At 33.1% G+C, this 21,191-nt stretch overlaps 2 protein-coding genes across 2 annotated transcripts; both read left to right on the plus strand.

Moving 5' to 3' along the window:
* The first annotated feature begins 7,735 nt into the window (after positions 1–7,735).
* LOC110613613 (subtilisin-like protease SBT4.15) lies at positions 7,736–10,826 on the plus strand. Its single transcript, XM_021754836.1, has 11 exons — positions 7,736–7,828; positions 7,900–8,009; positions 8,092–8,189; positions 8,272–8,415; positions 8,493–8,598; positions 8,690–9,194; positions 9,264–9,355; positions 9,436–9,651; positions 9,759–9,864; positions 9,978–10,191; positions 10,264–10,826. Exons 1-11 carry the CDS (start codon positions 7,736–7,738, stop codon positions 10,824–10,826), a joined length of 2,247 nt encoding a protein of 748 aa, XP_021610528.1.
* An 838-nt stretch (positions 10,827–11,664) lies between these two features.
* On the plus strand, positions 11,665–19,259 carry LOC122723542. The gene is made up of 3 exons (XM_043956034.1): positions 11,665–11,851; positions 18,949–19,079; positions 19,175–19,259. Exons 1-3 carry the CDS (start codon positions 11,726–11,728, stop codon positions 19,257–19,259), a joined length of 342 nt encoding a protein of 113 aa, XP_043811969.1. The 5' UTR covers positions 11,665–11,725.
* The last annotated feature ends 1,932 nt before the right edge of the window (positions 19,260–21,191 follow it).

Genomic DNA, 21,191 nt, shown 5'->3' on the forward strand with positions numbered 1-21,191 from the left:
TGCGTGAACCCTCAGAAACAAAACCGTAAGGGGAAGGCTGGGCAAAGGCCCTCGAACCCGAAGCGGATAATATCTACTATTGTGGGCCCAGAAGATATTACAATAAATAAATTTAAATTAAAAATAAAATTTAAATTATAAGATTATAAAGAGATTTTTAAATTAAATTTTTTAATTTAATTGAAATCTTTCGAACCTAAAATTGATAAAAAAAATATATATAGAAGGATTGTCCTTTTAATTTGTAGAAAAGTCAAATTCTCCGTATCCCTTCAACTTTCGATTCGATGTGGGATTGGTGTTGACAAAATCATGAGCTTGTTCGTGAGTATGCTCATGAGCTTATTCGCGAGTCTGCTCATGAGCTTGTTCGTGAGCTTATTCACAAGTTTGAAAACGAGCTGAGCTCGCGAGTCTAAACGAGTCTAAACGAGCCAAATACTGCTAAATTCAAGTTCAGCTTATTTATTAAACGAGGCTAAAAAGTGAGTTCGAGTTTTTATCGAGCCGAACCTCGAATAACTCACGAACAGTTTGGTTCATTTACATCCCTGAATTTGATAGTGATGTATTTTTCCTTTATTTTTTTTATTTTTCAGTGATGTATAACCATTACCCTGAATGTCATATGTTTCTATCATATAGATCCGTACATACGAGTGTATTTTCTTATTCATCTTGGTCATAAGGCCATTTAATTTCCCTTCGATGTACATGTTGATAGAGTCGTGGCGTAGTTGTGCTTACTCTCATACTTCCTATCACATCAAACGAGTTAAACTCTCTTTTGACAGGTCTAAATGTTCGGTTAATTCGATCTGCTTTGCCTGCGAATTGGAAGATGCGTGATGGGTCGGCCTGCCTAAAAAATTTTAATGAGTTTTTGGTTTATTTATTTTTTTCAGAACAACCTCAATAGATCAACCTCAATCTAAATAACTGAAATCTAAATAACTGAAATCTAATGGTAATCAATTTATACCCACATTTGCATTTAATTTAAAGTTTGATGGCTAATAAGTGGTTGGAAAATCTTAATCATGTTTAAGATTTTTATTAAAAAAATATTCAAGTTTAAATTGTTTTAAATCATAAAAAGACCCATTTCAAAAAAAAAATCATAAAAAGAAAATATTCATGGGAATTTGTCGGGCGAAAAAAAAACGCTAATTATGCAATTTATTTGATGAAATTATGGCAAATTAGGATTGCAGCGTAGTATGGGGTTGCGGCTTGTCGGCAGCATGTTTTTCTTTTTTTTTTTTCTTTTTTCCTTTCCCTCTTTTTATTATAAATGACAAAGAATATTCACAATTTTTTTAATGAAAATAAATATAATAACATTTTTAAAATTTTATTAAATATAATTTTATCTTAATAAAAATTTTGAATAATTTATAATTTAATAATAATAAGTTGGGCAAAGAAATCTTTTTATTTTATTACTTGTAAATTGAATGCTTATGTTTAACTAAATAGTTTTTTTTGTTCACATGGTTTTGAAATATAATTAAAATAATAAATTTTATTTAATTTCTTTCTATTATATACTCTAATCACTATTTCAATAAAAAAAAAGGAAATTAGTAAAATTATATATACATAAGTTGGAAAAAAGAACTCAAAAGGAAATACTTGCTGCCCTTGTGTGAATCTTGCTTTACTTCTTTTTAAGCTTTATTAGTTCTCCATTTTATAACCAAAAAAATAATAAAAATTTTAAAAAAAGAATGTTTTTCCACGTTTAAAATAAGGAAGGAAAATTAGTATATAGTTTGAAAATTAAAATATGAGAAAATAATTTTGTTAGGCCATTTTAACTAAGAATTATTAAATGATGAAGTACAGTGACCAACCATAAATGATTGTGGTCCTTATTATCCCACGTCTAACATTCCTTCATTAGTCAATCAATTTGCAAACCATGATTGATGTGATGTACACAATTCCATACTCTTTTCTTTTCATTCAATTTCAAATGGGTATATATATTTACATTTTAATTCTATCAAATTGAATTTCCCTTAACCAAAAAATTAAATAAAAATATTTCAATTTGATAAAATTAAAAAATATTATTCACTTCTTATAGTTTTTTAAGATTAATTATTTAATTTTTATATTTTTTAAAATATATTAAATACTTTATATTTTTTAATTCGTTAATTTTTTTTAAAATAAAAATTTAAAATTAAGAGAATAAAATATAAAATTTCTCATATTTATTATCGAATTAAATTTATAAATACATTTTAAATAGTTAATTATTAATTCATTTTCATTAATTATGAGACTAATAGTCGTTGCAAAAAAATATACGAATTAAATATTTTTTTGAAATTATGCATACTAATTAAATAAATAAAAATATTTTAATTATTTCATGAATACTATCCATTTAAATAAAATAAAAAATAAAATGTTATTAGTATTTATTTTCAAAATAAATAGTTCAAATAATTAGTTTTAATAAAACACGGACTAAAAATAATTCTTTTTTGAAAATGAATGATAAGACATGACTGTTTTAATCGTCACTTTAATGAGAAAAGGAACGATGAAACGTGGTCCGTACGACACCGTTTTACGCATGTAATAAACGTGGTCGTTTTACGCATGTAAATATCTTCCTTTCATCCGTACGGTTTCAGACTCAATGTGCCAAGGTGCTGGACTTGTTTAGTACTTATTTCCGTTTAAAATATCTTATTTTCTTAAAAATATGTATTCTTAAAAACATATTTTCAGTGTTTTCAAGTGTATGATATAAATATATTTAATTTTACGAAAAATAAAATATTTTTTTTTATTTTTTAACATTTAAAACACTTATTAATTAATAAAAAATATTTTTTTTCACAAAAAAAAATTAAGTCATCTTTTACGTTTTAAAAATTTTATTAACATATTTATATATAATTTTATTAATATATTTCATTTTTAAATTAAAATTAAATAAATTAACAAGAATTCTAATTCATGTTTTCAGAATAATAAGTTTATTCTAAGTCAAACTAAAATTTTAAAAAAATAATTTAAAAGGTGATTAAAAGAAATAAATTTATAACTTCTATTGCATTTAGTGAGTGTTTATCTTGGATTACAAGTCATTCAAACTAATCTACAAGCTTAAAAAATAAGATAATCTATTTATGTATAACACTTTGATCCTTATAAATAGTAAATTTATAAACTGTTTTGATAAAATAAGTTATTATATTACACTTTGATCCCGAAGTGATTACTCTCTAAATTTGTGTATCATTTTCAACGTTGGACAATTTCAATTGATTTTATCAAGTTGACGGGTTTTATTTCAAATTTAAGATTTTATTGGCTACAAGGTTTTTAATTTTTCGAAAGATAATAATATGCCGATAATTGTTGAAATTTTAGCTCTCCGTCACTATTTGCTCTTTGCGATGAAATTTTCGCCTTTTAATGGCTGCATTCTTATGGACTGTTTGCAAGTAATTCAATCTTTTCCATTTCCACATTTAGACATTTTTGAACTGGGTTTAATTTTGAATGATTATAAATCTTTATTAGACTCTAAAACTAATATTTCTGTTAGATTGGTTCATCATCATGCTATTTTATCTGCTTATACTTTGACTAGAGAATCTATTAGATATGGTCATTTCTCTGTTTAGAATAATATCTCTCTTTATTTGATGAGATTTTATTAATACAACTAATAGTTTTGCTTTAAAAAAAATGGTAATAGTATTTATAAATTATGTATTATCAAACACTTTAATTATTTATTTTCTACTTATAACTATTTTAATTAAATTTATTGTTGTTTGAAATTTTAAATTATAAAATTTAAATAACTTATAAATAATTAAGCAACACTTATAAATTAAGTAAAATACCCTCTTAATTAGAGAAATATAACTTAATTTTTTGGTATTTTTATTTGCATACCATGCGGACAGCTGACAAGTTTATGCTCTAATGGGTTATAACGTCAAATCTCAATTCAGACGAGTAAGAAACCATATGATGATTTTTTTTTTTGTCTGAAGTTAAAGCTTGCATTAGATCTCAGGTGGTCGAATACATATGACAGATCTAAAAAATATCAAATAACTATGTCCCATATAAGTGACTCATATTATAATTAACATATTTAGGCCAAAACTCAAATTTAAAGAAATAAATGTTAGCCTAATTTGAGTATAGAAAAAAAAGAGAGTACCGCTGCAATCAATCAACCTGACGTCTAGAATCTCCATTGGTCAAGGTTGACGTACAAAAGAGAATTGAGTCTGTAGAAAGAAGGATACAAAGATCTAAATACAAGAAGCACAATAATTCAAGGTAGATGGAGGGGCACAGAATCATGGAGATGCAACTTAGAGACTTTACAACACCAGCAAAGGAGACACTGAGGTAGTTCTTCGACGTTCCAATCGCGCCTTCCGAATTCTTGAGTCCTATGATCCCACCATTAGCCGACTTTTGCTGAAAATGACAGGAAGAATGGATCTTTTATTGCAAAGAATTTAGAAGTATAACAAGAAGCAAAATACAAACTAACAAAGAATAGAAAAAAAGCAGTGCTTGGAATCGCAAAGCACCAAAGAAAGAAAGATTTATTTATCGATTTTGATAGGTTCAGAAAGAGTCCCCTCAACAAGTATCTAACTCCACATGCAAACCGCTCATAGATGTCTCCTACCCAAAACAAGTTCAAGGAACACGAATCAACAAATCAGAAAGAGCCCCCACTATTCATACACCGGATTTGAAGCCAAACAAAACAAAAAGTATATATAATCCTCACCGAAAGAGAGAGAAAAAGATCCACATCGAGAGAGATGTCTTCCTCCGTCCGGAAAGGGCAGGATGGCGGCTAAAAAAATAGCTAAACCTTAGAAGGCAGAGGGAAAAATAGAGTGAGTTTCTCTTTCTCTACAAAATAGAGAGAGAGAGAGAGGGGAGGAAACCATATAATGATAACATGTGAAATTTTGAGAAACTTAATTACTAGTTGAATCTTATCAATTCATTTTCTGATTTATGTGGTAATGAGCTTTAATATTTTGTTTTGTTTAAATCAAAGAGTTTTGAAAAATAAAATTAAAAATATTTTAAAAGTAACTCACCACCTTGATTTTGGCGTATCAAAGAATTGATAAAAATAAACAACACCATTTATCAATAATTACTTTTTTTTAAAACAATTAGGTAAATTATCAATTTAATCCTATCATTTATAAATTTTTAATATTATACCCTAAATTTTAAAAATAATCCATTAAACTCTATATTCTAAATATTTTGATAACTATACTCTGTTGTCTATATAGCCATTAATGAACTAACGAAAAAAATCACGTCGCATGTCATATGTGTATGCCAATAATATAATATAATTGCAAAAAAAAGATTTTATACTTTTTAAATCATTGTAATTTTATTTTGCACTTTGAAAATAACCAATTAAACCATGTATTTGAGCATTTAATCAATTCTATTCCACTTTTAAGAAAATTTTTGTCATCAATGAAACTATGCTATATTTTTTAAAGAGTAAAATTAGAAAATTATTTTAGGATTTAACTAATATGACATGGTTATTTAGTTAAAGTTATGTACTTTTTGAATTTTTATCATGCTAAATACTATAAAGTTACCAGTAAAATAATGGGCAAAACTATTAAGGGTTAAAAAGTAATTGATAATTTTATAGAGTGAATTAAAATAACAAAATTTAAAAATAATATAATTTTGATATTAATTCAATCTAAAATGATTCTTTAAAATTTTACTTTTTAAAATAATTTTTAATTTATTTTCAGCCAATATTTAATATTTTATAGAAGTGATTTTAGAGAATAAGAGTTAAAAAATAAATTTAGGAGTTTAATGAGACTCATGTGGTATAATTATATGATATTTCTACTAATGACATAAATTTTTTTAAAAAATTAGAGTAGAATTAATTAAATATTTAAAGTACAGAATTAAATCAATAATTTTTTTTTCTCTAATAGACTTCGGCTATATTCAATAATAATTTTTTTTTATTCAGTAAAATACATTACAAAAAGTTATTTTTCACTACCAAAACACATATTAGAAAGTATTACTGAATAGGATCTTCAATTTACCAATAATTTGATTATTTTAATTTCCTAAGGGAAAAATGATTGAAGTTAGAGAAAAAAAATGATTGAAATCATCATGAAAAATTGATTTCAAGTCTTTCAAAATAATAAAAATATATAAATTACTATTATGGAAATATTATATGCAAAATAAAATTACTTTAATTTGTAACTAAATAAAAATTTAATGATTCCATTTAACAATGGGTTTGAAAGTTTCCCTCTATAATCCCTTTGTGCGTCGATACTCTCGCATTTTCCTTTTCCTTAAACCTAACTTCTTCTTTCTCCTTCTCCATGAACGATCTGCATCAATTGATTATCGATGAAAAATAAGATGTTGTTGTTCCTATTAAGAGATCCAGAGATATTCCGATCGTCAGTTATGATTTATGTATAGTAGGGATGTTTCCCATACAATTCAATCAATTTTCAGAATATGCAAACCTCTTTGACAGATTTATAACGGCAATCTTCGGACAGTTATTGTATTGAAGGATTTGGTTCCTAGTTACAAGCCGAACATTTTATTTTTGATGGAAATAAAAACTCTTAGTTCTCATATGAAATTTTTTCATAATTTTTTACATTTTGATGGCTCCTTCTCAGTCAATAGACAAGAATTAGGAGCAGACCTTTTGTTAACATGAAAGAGTTATAAATCTGTTTCTGTGATTGGCTTTTTTTCAAATTTTATTGATTTGGTTGTTTCGGAAGATAATATTCAATGGAGATTTACTAGTTATTATGGGTTTCCGGAATCGCAACGACAATATCAGTCATGAAACCTTATTCGAGCTTTATCTTGTAGAAGCTCTCTTCCGTGACTTTGTTCGGGAGACTTTAATGATTTATGCTCGAGAGATGAGAAAGAAGGAGGAGTATTTTTGCCAAATTATTTTATGTAGGAGTTTAGATAGGCACTTGAGAAGCATTTTTGCCAAATTATCTTATATAGGGATTTAATTTTAAATAATTGTAAATTTTTGTTAGACTCTAAAATGATATTTCTGTTAGATGGGTTCGTCATAATGCTATTCTAACGGTTCATACTTAGACATAATCGTCTTTATTTGATAGAATTTTATTAATACAATTACTGGTTTTACTTAAAAAAAATAATGGGGTTTGAATTTTGAAAATAACAAATTTAATAAATCTCAAAATTTGACAAGTAAAATAAATTGAAAAATAATTTTTAAAATGCAGTAAATTGTTGAGAAATTAGAAAAAATTGAATTCTTAGGACAGTGTTGATTATATTTGAAAAATTAAAATACAAGTAAAATAATTTATTATTTACCTATAAGGGCAATTATGTGTTTACTATAATGTCTACTGCATTTGTCAAAATAAATAATATTATTTTCGTAAATCCACATTTTTCTCCAATAGAATCTTCTTGATTTGATTCTTCTTGATTTGTTGCAGAATGTATCTCCACTGATATCTCATATCAAGTTTTCATATATCTTTTGAACAAATTAATCTGTTTCCCTATCAAAAAACAAACTGAGAATTCAAAACTTTTAGGTAAAAAAATCAAAGACACACCTATATATATGTAACTATCTTTTTTCTTTGAGACAATCATTGAGAAAGATTCAATCAAGAAAATGAAGAAACAAGCAATTCTCTTTAATTTCTTCCTTCTAGTTGCATTACTTCATGGGTCATCATTTGTTCATGGCTCTGACAAAGAAAGAAAGGTTTGAAAATTTCATCATTCTTTTTAATTTAATCAATTCCTTTGTTCATCTCACTTGGATTTTCACTGCAGGCCTACATTGTGTACATGGGAGATTTAAAAAAATCACAGAAAACTGCTGATGGATATCATATCACTGCAGCTGATCGCCATCACAAAATGCTTTCATCTGTAATTGGAGAGTAAGTGTAACAACAATCAAGCAGTTGCTTTTCAGGATTTTGGATTTTGCATTCATTCTTGATCTTGAATCTTCTCTTTCAGTGAGGATTTAGCTAGAAAGTCTATAATACATAGCTATGTAAAGTCTTTTGATGCTTTTGCCGCTTACCTCTTGCCAGTGGAAGCTGAGAGACTGAAAGGTGAGTATATATGAAGGAGCAAATTAATCACATTTTCTTACAAGAATAGTCTCTAATAAAATTGTTTGTGTTTGTTTTACAGAACATGAAAATGTGGTCTCAGTGTTTCAGAATACTTATCGAAATCTTCATACCACAAGATCATGGGATTTTCTAGGAATGCCTCTGTCTTTGAGGAGAAATATCCAAAGAGAAAGTGATACTATTGTGGGTATGATAGATACAGGTAATAACTAATTTGAATCTTTCAGATTTCCTTTTTCTAGTACTGTTGTACTTATGTCTGATGATGTTTGTCTCCAGGGATTTATATCGATGCTCCAAGCTTTAATGACAAAGGCTATGGACCACCTCCATCAAGATGGAAAGGTGCATGCCAAATTGGAGGCAACTTCACTGGCTGCAACAAGTAAATCTTTCAAATACTTGCTAAGCTAACAATATTTATTTTTGGGTGTTGAAAATTCTGATTGATAAACGATGAGGCTTCAATCCTGCAGCAAGGTAATTGGAGCAAGGGCGTATAACAAAGGGGAAGAAGACACCGTTGACCTGACTCCAGCAGACATGGTCGGACATGGCACGCACACTGCCTCCACCGTAGCCGGTGTCCCAGTAAAAGGTGCAAGCCTATACGGCCTGGGCCAAGGCGTAGCGCGTGGTGGAGTTCCATCAGCTCGACTTGCAATTTATAAAGCCTGCTCCACCGAGAGCTGCAGTGACATGAACTTGTTGGCTGCATTTGAGGATGCTATTGATGATGGGGTTGATATCATATCAATTTCCATTGGAGGCGGAACGATGAATTACTTCACTGATCCCATTGCAATTGGATCATATTCTGCAATGAGGAAGGGAATCCTGACAAGTTGTTCAGCAGGAAACTCAGGTCCATACTTGGGCACAGTTGAAAATTCAGCTCCCTGGGTTCTTACTGTTGGTGCTGGTAGCTTGGATAGGCAGTTCAGAACTCCTGTTATTACCGGAAATGGCATGGAAATTTCTGTAAGTTTTGCAAGTTCTGAAAACTTCAAATTTCAGCTTGTAATCGACTAATGCATTGAACAAAAACAGGGAATTTCTGTAAACACATTCACTCCTGAAGCAAGATCATATCCTCTTACAGACTCATTAAAAGCAACAAATGCCACAGGAGATGAAGCAGGGTAATACTATATATTATATTCTATTCTTGCTATAAATATAATGAGTTGGGTCTTCTGAATGATTAAGACATGGATTTCAGGTTATGTTTTACTTCAACATTAAACGAAGACAAAGTTAAGGGAAAGATTGTGCTGTGTTACGGAGGAGTTCCTGATGATGTAAAGGAATTAGGAGGCACTGGAACAATCTTGGTGGATGATGTTATGACAGACACAGGATTCACCTATGGCAGTCCTGTCACAGTGCTTGATAGCAACCAAGCAAATAAGATTGAGAAATATATCAACTCAACCAAGTAAACTAAATTATTGCAATGTCTTTTAACTATCAATATTTGTTTATACGGGAAATACTTGCCTGACCTAGTTGCAGTGTTTAATGAACTTATTGATTAAATTGCAGGAATCCTACTGCTCTTATATTAAAGTCAACAAGTGTCCAAATTGATGCTCCTTCTGTTGCTACTTTCTCATCTAGAGGACCAGGCCTCAGTACAACACTTCTGAAGGTAGGAATCGATTAGGACTAGGTTTAAGCAGTATTCGGTTCAAACATTCTACATAGTGTTAAACAAAGTTTAAGATGGCTTATGTTGTTTTTGTCTTTTTTCTTGTAATACAGCCAGATGTTATTGCACCTGGAATTGACATCCTAGCTGCTTACACTAAACTGAAATCTGTAACTGGTTCAGACGAAGATAATCGGTTTGTAGTATACAATATTTTTTCTGGAACATCAATGTCTTGTCCTCATGCAAGTGCTGCGGCTGCTTATATCAAAACATTCCACCCTACTTGGTCTCCGGCCGCCATCAGATCCGCCCTCATGACCACTGGTTAGTGAACTAAAATTACCCATCTCATGTTCTGGTTCATTTTCTAATGGTTCCTTCTACAAATGGTTTCAGCAAGTGAAGTTAAAATCAAGAACAGAAGAAAAGAATGGGCATATGGGTCAGGGCAAATCGACCCAACAAAGGCACTGGAACCTGGTTTGGTCTATGATATGTCAGAAAGAGACTACATAAGATTCTTGTGCAGTGAAGGATATTCTGGTCTAGCTCTAACAATAGTCACAGGAGACCACGTTAAGTGTTCAAGTATTCCTTACTCTAAAGGGCAAAGCCATGATGCAGTGAACTATCCATCCATGCATATATTTGTTAAGGATTCTAATGCTACAATTTCAGCCATTTTTCATAGAATAGTTACCAACGTAGGACCTGCAAATTCTACGTACAAGGCAGCGGTGAAGGCTCCAGAAGGTTATAAGATCACTGTGAAACCTGATACGCTGGTGTTTAACAGAGTGCATGAGAAGAAAACATTTAGATTGAAGGTTGAAGGGCCGCCACCTTTTGATAAGGATGATAATCTGGTTATTTTGTCAGCTTCATTGGAATGGAGTGACTCAAAACACAAGGTTAGGAGCCCCATTGTTATTTCTTCACAGAGAACCGACATGGAGTGATCTTTTCATTTTTTTTTTTTTTTTTTTTTTTTTGTTTTGGTCGGTAAAACGTAGTTCATTAGATTGGATGGTTTAATAAAACTAAGAACTTTGTAATTTTGCTTCTAGGTTTTTGTCTCTTGTTATTGAAATTGGAAGCACTTTGTGCAGTATTCTTTTTAAAGGTGGGTGCAAAAGTGGGATTTAATTTTGAATTAAATTAATTAAAATATAAAAAAAAGAAAGACATTAAGTTAATTAAAATCAATCGAAGTCTATTTTTTATTTATGATTAAATATTTTTTAAGTGTAAATATAAAAATTTTGATAGTAAATATATTTAAATAAATTTGAAATATTATAAATTTTATTTTTTCAATCCTCATTTTAAAAAAATTATTTTATATGTGATAAAATTAGATATTTTCTTTAAAAATTTAAAAATATAATAATTAAAAATAAAATCTGAAATTTACTAAAATACATGTACAATCAAATTAAATATATGAATACATGCATTATTAGTATTTATAATTTTTTAAAACTAATCATTGTATATTTTAAAATAAAATTGAATGCAATTGTTTATGAAAAAATAAATTTATATAATACTTTTCACATTTATCTATTTATAACAATATTTAAGAATTAAATAAGAAATTTTATTTAAAATTAAATTAAATTTAAAAAAAAATCTCATTTTTTATTTACTTTTAAAGAAAATTTTTTTTTATTAATAAAAAAATAAAATATTTTAATAAATTTTTAAAAATACATAACCAATTTATTAATAATAGCAATATTGATATGCATGGAAATCTTCTCATATTTACTTACTCCTACAGATTCTAATGGCATGAGCTACAGTTTTCCATATCCTTTGACTTCTCTGTTAAATTTCCTCGCGGAAAATTTTTCCTATGGATAAAGTAAAACTCCGAAGGCAGGACTGCGCAGCTTGGGAGATACTCGTGTTTCAGTTCATTACTATGGTTTCTGTGGATGTTTCAGACAACGAAATGGCGTTGCTCGGTCGCAAACTACTTGTAATCTATGCTCTCACTCATAGAGATTAACTTTACTTCTCTTTCAATTTACATGCATACGCATACTCATAATCCATTTGATTCGTGTTCTCTTTGTAGATCATTGCTTGGGTTTAAAGAAACTAACTTTACAGTTTATATTATGCTACGTGCTGGGTTTCTGATAAAACTCACAAAAACTATACAGGAAGAGTGAAATTGCGTGTAGGCTCTACATTTATTGCTGTTTGGTTCGAAAAAAAAAATTGTAGATTGCTCATGTGGGAAAACCCTTTTGAGGATTTGTCATTATGGAAATTTAATTTTTCATAATGATCACAAAAGAGTGGCTGATTTAAGAGGAGATATAGATGTGTTCTTTCTTTAGTTACAATATGATATTTGCGTGCGAATGTTTTATTTCTTTTCTGAGTTTAGCTCTCATTGGTTACGCAATGGCTTATGTGATGAATATTGGATCACGCCCACAAATACTAAGGTTTGTTTTTAGTGGAAAAGTAAGTTTCAAATTGATCACCGTTGATGACTATGTATGAAGTGTGATTGGAATTCAGTGGCTTCTGAAAGTGAACCATTTTGGTATTGAGTCATTGTTGAGCAGCTCTTTGATTATCACTGTCAAATGCATACAATTCAGCAAATGGCAGTTTTGATGTGTCAAGATATCAGTTCTAGCAGTTTTTTTTGGCGCAATTACGGCTCAATTCTACTTTTTTCAGCTTTCTTAATGATCGAGTAAAGGTCAGTACATCAGTGGCTAATCACTTCATATGCTCACATCAATAAAGGGTAAACGCTTGTCAAGATATTTTATCTTAGTTTTTATTTAAAAAATTACAGACAAGAACAGTCATGAACAGTCATGGTTGTTGTCCTACTCCTACTTTAACATTAATTCACCTACTTAAATGAATTGTACTATTAACGTTTTTGGACACACATGAACATGACTGCATCCATGGTCCTAGATTCTGGCAAGATGCCGGTTATAGAGCTTATTTATGCTAAGTGGTTGGTAAACAAGTCCAGGACATGGTTTTGATAAAAAGGCCACATCTGCATATGCTTGGCCATATCTAGTTTTGTCTACCTATTTACCAAAATCTGGACCAGACGTTTCAATTTGTGGATATTTCATATCAAACAATCTTTCACAAGGGATTTATTGCCATTTCTATTCCATGTCTTCATGAATCAAAGGTAACTGGATACATTGTTCTGCACCCTGTTTGGGAACTTTTTAGGGGGGAAGGAAAATCAGAGGTGGAAAAAGAAAAATTCCATTGGTTATTTTTCTTGCACTTGTTTGGATAGGTGGAAAATAAAAAAGAGAGAAATGAAAATATATTTATCTTCCCTTGTTCAGAAAGACATAGAGTGGAAAGGAAAAGAAATTTATGCTTCCACAAGTTTACCATTATGTCCTTCATTTTTTTGCTCATTTTATTGTATATATAGAGGTCGTCTATATGGTCTAAATTAAATTATATTTCTTTCTTATTTTCTCTGCAAATTGGAGAGAAAATACCTAATGGAAATTGCAAAATAAATGTTATTTTCCTCTTTTTTCTTCTCCCTTCCCAAACTAAGGAAAGTGAAAATATCTCATTATTCCTCAAGCTATTTTCTTTCCCTCCTACTTTGCAGATATCTGAACAGTGTAGGTTTTTCTTAGATTCTTTCACCAGGATTGTTTTTAGTGCCATTCTTGGTCTTCCTGTATGAAGAAATTTTAGTATTGATCGATGTCCACCACACCAACATCCACAATAACTGATGCACTATCAAAGAGCATTTCAACAATTGAAAGTTCACAATTTATTATTTTTTTTATCCTTTAATTTTGGTAGAAACAATTGATTGCTTTTCTAACTCCTAAATTTTGATCTCTCTTTGTGATTGTTAATTCGTGAAACTTCAAAACTTTTTTTTTGCCTATCATCTTAACAATTAGAATTTATTGCTGTCCACATAACAATAAACTACAAACATTGAGGATATTAGGAGCCGTTTTTCCTTGAGCATTAGAGTTGTTTCTGCTCTAGACATCATCTTTTTATGTTACTAATATTTTCTTTAATATATATATATGGAAGAATTTTTTTATTGGTTTTATTATTAGAGCATCAATTTGTTCAGTAAATAATCATTTAGAGTGTAATTTGATGTCGATCATCAAATTTTAAGGCTAGCTTCATACTGATGTGATTAATGAAAAGGGTTTTGCAATTTTTCTTGATAAGACATGGCAATATGGGGTATACAATGAGACATAGCACATTTAATAGTTGTTTTTTGAGTCATATCACTTTTATTTGAATATCTAGTTGAACCAGATTATGTTGTTCGTAAAATCATTTATCTAAAGATAACTCTAATAATGGAGTTCATTTTTGGCATGTTTATAATGATATTATATCTAGTAAATGAAACCAGCCTTATATGGAAAATGGTTTTTTCTAATTATGAAATGGGGACCCACTTGACAGGTTAAATAGTTCTGGTTATTGCCACATTTCAGTCACCTGTGTTTACCATATGAATTTCAAAAAAGTTGAATTAAGGGACCTACAATATTCCTTCATTGTGCCATGCAAGCATGAAATGGGGCCTACATGATATGGTGTAGAACAAGTGGAAGTGCCTTTCCCTGCCAAAATTGTTCCTTTATTAATTCAATTTTAAAATGGGATATGTGACGGTCCACTGCTTCCAGCTGCCTGCTTGCGGATTTGCGGCGCAAATCCATCCCACATCGGAAAATTGAAAGAAAATTGATTTATATATAATAGCTAGCACAGAACTATTAAATAACTTGGGTTAATCATTTTGGGCCAAGTGGAAAGTGGGTTCAAAAGTTATTTGGGCCAGTTTGGGCCCGGCTGTTTCAATTGGTATCAGAGCCACCCTGGGTCAGAAAAATTGTGCGGAGCTAGTAGACCTGCGAGAAAAGGACTACCCGTGAGAGACGAGGTGGAGCCACCCGAGGTACTAGCGAACCACAATACCTAAGGGTCCGGTTCTGGTTAGCAATTGTAATGGATTCAGTTGCGATGAGGACGTCGCAAAATTTAGCGATCCTTTAGCGGGATCGAGTGTGACGGTCAGCTGCTTCCAGCTGCCTACTTGCGGATTTGCGCCGCAAATCCGTCCCACATCGGAAAATTGAAAGAAAATTGATTTATATATAATAGCTAGCACAGAACTATTAAATAACTTGGATTAACCATTTTGGACCAAGTGGAAAGTGGGTCCAAAAGTTATTTGGGCCAGTTTGGGCCCGGCTGTTTCAGGATAAATCTAATCTTATTTCTATCATTTGTTTCTCAGGAGAATGTAAATTTTCACAATTTCTCTTTGGTCTAGATTTTGCAATTAAAATATTTTGACATAATTGCAATGCCTTCAGATGCAACTTTGCTGACATTGGGTGTTGTTGTGCTAACTTTCGTGTTTCAATTATGATGCGTTGTTCATAGCCTTCCACCAGGAAAGCTATTCCTTGATAAATAATATTTTCTTTGTCATTTCTTATCACAAAAGATGTTACTTGTCTGAGCAGAAGATATGATGTGTATTAAATTTCTGTAGGAAGATTTTTTTAGAACGGTGCTCTTGTTGTGTCAACAGTTACTTTAAGCAAATTTAACAATGTGTGTTGATCAAGTGTTTCCTTGTCATCCATTGGGAGGAATGGTATTCATATTTCTCTATTTTTGTTCCTAACTAGATCCATTTATATATGATATTAGAATTCATGATTAGGAAGAGGATAAGAATGCTTTGTCTGCAACGTGTCAGTGGCTGTGGCATAAATGTTAATTTGTAAAATGTAGGTGTTAAATCTGTAGGGTTCATGCTAAACTCGTGACGTGTTATCCATTTTGTCTTTACGTGTCTTACCAAAGTGTGTCTCATGCAAATTTATTCACTTCTCCTTGTACGTGTCTTAAAATTTTCTTTCAATTCCAGTTGCCTTTGGTTCTGTTACTGTTTTTATCAGAAAATGGCTTTGTCTATTGTTAAACCACTGCTTGACCAATATTTGAAGTCAATATTTGATGAGGTGACTGATTATACACTGGTTTTCTTTGTTCTTAAGGAGATTTAGTTTTCTATGCCTTCTTGTGCGCCACTTTGCTGTTAAGGATGCTATTGTTACGTGTTGAATGAGTTCAGGAGGTTTTGGTTGAAGTTGTTGTTGTGCTTTATTTTTATATGGTATTTGATATTGATATTGATTTTTAACTGCGTAGACACATCTAGCTTAAACATAATTTGCAATTATAATAGGGTTTGGTTTGAGCTTGGATTGTTAAAACTACGTTGTTTTAATGCTTGTGGTTGTTATTTTGTATTGAACATCTAAACTATGTCGTTTTGTCTGAACTGAGTTGTCTGTATGCACGTGCTGTGCATGTGGGTCTGTCTGGTATAAATAGGAAGCGATGCTTCCAGAACAGCTTGTAACGTCTATCCTGATTTTAAATAAAAGCTCTCGTTTTCTCTCTCTCTTTTCTGATTCTGCACATGGTATCTTCTGAGCTTGAGCCTTATTTAATAAGGCAAGAGATTCTGAGTTGTCATTCATTGCCCCCAGAATCTCCCTTTGAGACTCAAATTTTACAACCATTGAGTAGGTCTTGTTTACTGTTGGTAAAGGGTCCATCCCCAATACCTGATCTCTCACAGACCCAAAGGCCTCATTCAAGCCCATTAGGAATTGCATGAGCCTATTCCTGTTTGTTATTTCAGCTATGTCCCTAGAGGCACCACAGGTGCATGTTGGAAGAGGTTCGACTGACCCAAGCTCATCTTATGGATCTGAGGCACATTTCATGGACTTTGCAGGTAAGTCTACTGTCTATAACACTTGCAATGCACAAATGCAAACTGACTCTAATTGGATCCTAGACACTGGAGCCACAAATTATATGTGTTTAAACAGCAATCTGTTCACCACTTTACATCCACTACACAAGCACATCTGTGTGTGCTTTCCAAATGGGAAAACAACTCAGGTTACTCAATCTGGAAAGCTAAATCTCTTTGGCAAATTGATCTTAGATGATGTTCTTTACATTCCACACTTTCAATATAACTTGATTTTTGTTGGTCAATTAATGAATAGCCATGGCTACTGTATAGTAATGTGGAAGGATTATTGCCTTATACAGGACCCACTGAATAAGAAGGTGGTGGCCATAGGCAAGAAACAAAGAGGCCTCTTCAGGCTGAACCAAATGAGTTTTTCTCATTCTGATGTAAGGAATTGTTTGTTTGAAATCATGAACTCTAATGCTGATCTTCACAGCTTTGTAAATAGCACTTTCTCCCAAATGGATTTGAATAAAGAACATTTCATGCAATTTGAACAGACACATAAGCATGTAGTGACCATGAATGACATGCATGATAGACTAGGGCATGCATCAGTAGGTAAGCTCAAACATGTTAAAGGCATAAACATCAGTAATGAGGCTATGAGATGCTGTCCTGTTTGCCTCTTAGCTAAACAAGCCAGATTACCTTTTCCCAGAAGCCACACCTTAGCCTCAAAACCTTTTGAATTGATTCACATTGACATATGGGGGCCATATAAGACCAGCTCTATCACTGGAGCTAAGTTCTTCCTCACCATTGTCGATGACTATAGTAGGGCTGTATGGACCTTTATGATGCACTTAAAAGGTCAGGCTTTTAGCTTGACTAGATACTTTATATACATGGTAGAAAATCAGTTTAATACTACCATCAAAGTTATTAGAAGTGACAATGGAAGGGAGTTTCTAAGCCATAATTATAGCTCTCTGCTTATGAGCAAGGGAATTTAAGCACCAAAGATCTTGCCCCTACACTCTACAACAGAATGGAGTTGTAGAAAGGAAACACAGACACATACTTGACACTGCTAGAGCTTTGAAAATACAATCACAAGTCCCTATTCAATTTTGGTCAGAATGCATTTTAACTGCAACCTAACTAATTAACAGAATGCCTATGGAGCATTTTGGTTGGTCCACGCCTTATGAGAGGCTCTATGGGACCTCACCTGACTATTATCACTTGAGAAAGTTTGGTTGCTTATGTTTTGCTACTTTTGTGGGAACTCAGAAGGACAAATTTCAAGAAAGAGTCATTAAAGCTGTGATGATAGGCTATGCCAGCACACACAAAGCCTATAAGCTCTATAACATCAGTGATAAAACCTTCTTTATTAGTAGGGATGTTATCTTCCATGAAAATATCTTTCCCTTCCAACATAGCAATCTGATTGAAAACTATGTGATTTCTATTCCTGTGATTGAGAATGATTGCCCTGTTGTTGAATCCTGTCCATCTGGTCACACCAGTGATGACCTATAGAAATGTCCTTCAATTAGAAGGACACAAAGGCATAAACAAGCCCCTATCTGGATGCAAGACTATGTTAATTCCCAGCAAATATCCTTTCTGACCTTCCATCCCTTACATCAATCTTACATTTGCAATGTCAACAAGGTTTCTGAACCTTGTACTTACACTCAAGCATCTAAGGATGCACATTGGGTTGAAGCCATGAAGCAAGAGCTTCAGGCCCTGAAAAATAACAACACTTGGGTGCTCACTAATTTACCTAGGGGTAAGAAAGCAATAGGCTGTAAATGGGTATATAAAGTGAAATTTAAGCCCAACGGGGATTTATATTACCTCACCATGTCACTACTGAAGAACAGTTGGCTGACTTATTCACCAAGGCCTTACCAGCCTCCCGCCATGGCACATTAACCCGCAAGTTGAATCTTTTGCATCTCCCAGCTTCAACTTGAGGAGGGGGTGTTAAAACTACGTCGTTTTAATGCTTGTGGTTGTTATTTTGTATTGAACATCTAAACTGTGTCGTTTTGTCTGAACTGAGTTGTCTGTATGCACGTGCTGTGCATGTGGGTCTGTCTGGTATAAATAGGAAGCGATGCTTCCAGAACAGCTTGTAACGTCATTTTTATCCTGATTTTAAATAAAAGCTCTCGTTTTCTCTCTCTCTTTTCTGCTTCTGCACATGGATGACATGCAGAGCTCTTAAGTTCAGTGTTACATTTTAATGTCATTTCTTTCAGGAGATTGTGAATGATCAGTTTTATCATATTCAAACTTCAAAAACTGTGGAAGAACCTGATAGTGCTGTGCATTTGATCAATAGATACTGCTTGGATGTGGAAGCAATCTTATCGGAGCTTGCACACAACACGTACCATCTTACTCGAAACTCAAATTTACTCAGTTATGGCAATTAAGTTTATTATATACTTTGAATTATTTGATTACTCTTTTTTATTTTTGCAGGGATCTTCCATCTTACTTGGCGGTGGATCTGATGGCGAAGAATGTGCTGTTACAATATATATTTTATCAGCCATGTGTTTTCTAGAATAAACTTGAAGAACTAGTGGCTTGTTTAGGACAGAAGACTGAGTATTAGAAGAAACACCACCATCCGACTGCACATAAGAAGTGAAACTAGAGGAAAACTCACTATCTGATGTGAGTTTATAGATGAGTTACTCATCTTCCTTCCCCTATTCTGTAGAGATGGGCTGCGAAGAAAAATTGTGTTTTCTCCAAAAAGATCATATCAATTGAGACTAAATATCTATTACGATTAGAAAAATAACATTGATGTCATTCTAAAGGCAAGAATATCCCAAAAAGACATTTCAAGGCTTTGGGATTCAGTTTGGTAATATAAGGTCTTATATCATGAATGCAGTAAGTATTACCAATCACCCATTTTTCCAATAGAAACAATGGCTTGTTAGGAAAGAACAGTTCTGCATAAAGTAAATTCAATTCATTTTAGAATAACATCCACAAAAGTGAGAAAATATCTTAATCTAAATTGATAACCGCTGGATTTCTTAACCCCGAACCAGGGCCTCGACCATAGCCAAAAGCCCATCAAGCAGAGGCCCACATACACATGTGAGACAAGCCTGACCCGTATGCCTTCAAAGGCCGGGCTCACCCATCTCCTTCATTCAGGCCGGCCCAACCCGCGCCAAGCAAGCCCTCTCCTCTTGGGCTCAGCATCTGGTCCGACTCTCAGCCCAGCCCAATGTCAGACCCAACTCAGACAGCCTGGCAGATCCATACGGATGTACGCATGGGGAGAATCAGAGGCCGTTACGCATGGAGCAGGCGGCTGATACCCTCGTACACCCAAATCCGCATGCCAGAGACGCGTGTCCCAATCACAGAGAGGCCTTTACACGTCACCATGAGCCAAGCAGAAAAGATAAAAGGGGAGCACCGTCCCCAGGCAAAGGAGGAGGTTGGAAGAGGAGTCTGAGAAAGTTGTATCAACCATTGTCTTGTAATACAAAACCCTTGTAAAACCCTATTCCATTGGATCTCAGATCATCAATTGGCGCCGTCTGTGGGAAACGAAGGAGATCTTTTCATCACCGGCGTTTCCACTTTCAAAACCCACTGAGATCCACGATGGCAAACCACCAAGAAGGTAATCTTAACCTTCCTAATGACATGAGCTCTGCTCAAGAAGGGCAGCAGTTCTCTTTTTCTGGCCCAACAACGATGAATAACCAAACACTTGTTCCCCCTAATCCCTCGCCAAGCTTGGCAGGGAATGCTCCCCCTATGACCCTGTCCAACCAGGACATTCAAACCATGGCTCTCCAGTTACAAACCACTGCTCACTGGTTGGGGCAGATAATGCAACAGAGGGGTCTTAGCACCCCAGTGAATGCACTCCCAGTAGTGGAGGAACCCAGAACCAATGAGCCCCGACCCATCTCCGACCATCTTCGAACTAACAGTCATGATACCGGGGAAGACGAAGAACCACAGGCCCGAACCTATGCGAGGAGAGTCAAAGAAATGATAGACAACGAGGAGGTGGATAACTGTGTTGCTGAAACAACCGCCGAGACCGGAACGGAAGCGGAGGAGGAAGAGGAATGCAGTTCGGAAGACGAGAAGATGAACAAAAAGTTAGAAAAGTTGAAAGAACAGCTCTTAGCCGAGCTAGGTAAGAAAGATCAAAGCCTAACCTCCTTACCTACTTCTTCTCCTTTCTCCAAGATGGTACAGCAAGAGACTGTCCCCAAGAAGTTCATGATGCCATCAACAGCAGCCTATGACGGAGCTGGCAACCCGAGGGAGCACGTCATGAACTATAAGACGTTCATGGAGTTGCAGACTTTATCAGATGCCTTAATGTGTAAGGTATTCCCTACAACACTCTCGGGACCAGCACGAGCATGGTTCAATAGTCTGGAGGCCGGAAGCATCAAAAGTTTTGGAGACCTCGCTACTCGCTTCATTAGCCGGTTTATAGCTAGGG

The sequence above is a fragment of the Manihot esculenta genome, chromosome 4, assembly GCF_001659605.2.
Source record: "Manihot esculenta cultivar AM560-2 chromosome 4, M.esculenta_v8, whole genome shotgun sequence".
NCBI lineage: Eukaryota > Viridiplantae > Streptophyta > Magnoliopsida > Malpighiales > Euphorbiaceae > Manihot > Manihot esculenta.

Bases quoted from the DNA above. Each gene is read 5' to 3' on its own strand.
- LOC110613613 (XM_021754836.1), top strand. From the start codon at position 7,736: ATGAAGAAACAAGCAATTCTCTTTAATTTCTTCCTTCTAGTTGCATTA. The intron at 8,416-8,492 runs GTAATAACTAAT...GTTTGTCTCCAG, and splicing joins TGTGGGTATGATAGATACAG to GGATTTATATCGATGCTCCA. The intron at 9,356-9,435 runs GTAATACTATAT...CATGGATTTCAG, and splicing joins GCCACAGGAGATGAAGCAGG to GTTATGTTTTACTTCAACAT.
- LOC122723542 (XM_043956034.1), top strand. From the start codon at position 11,726: ATGGATAAAGTAAAACTCCGAAGGCAGGACTGCGCAGCTTGGGAGATA. The intron at 11,852-18,948 runs GTAATCTATGCT...CATTTCTTTCAG, and splicing joins TGCTCGGTCGCAAACTACTT to GAGATTGTGAATGATCAGTT. The intron at 19,080-19,174 runs GTACCATCTTAC...TTATTTTTGCAG, and splicing joins TCGGAGCTTGCACACAACAC to GGATCTTCCATCTTACTTGG.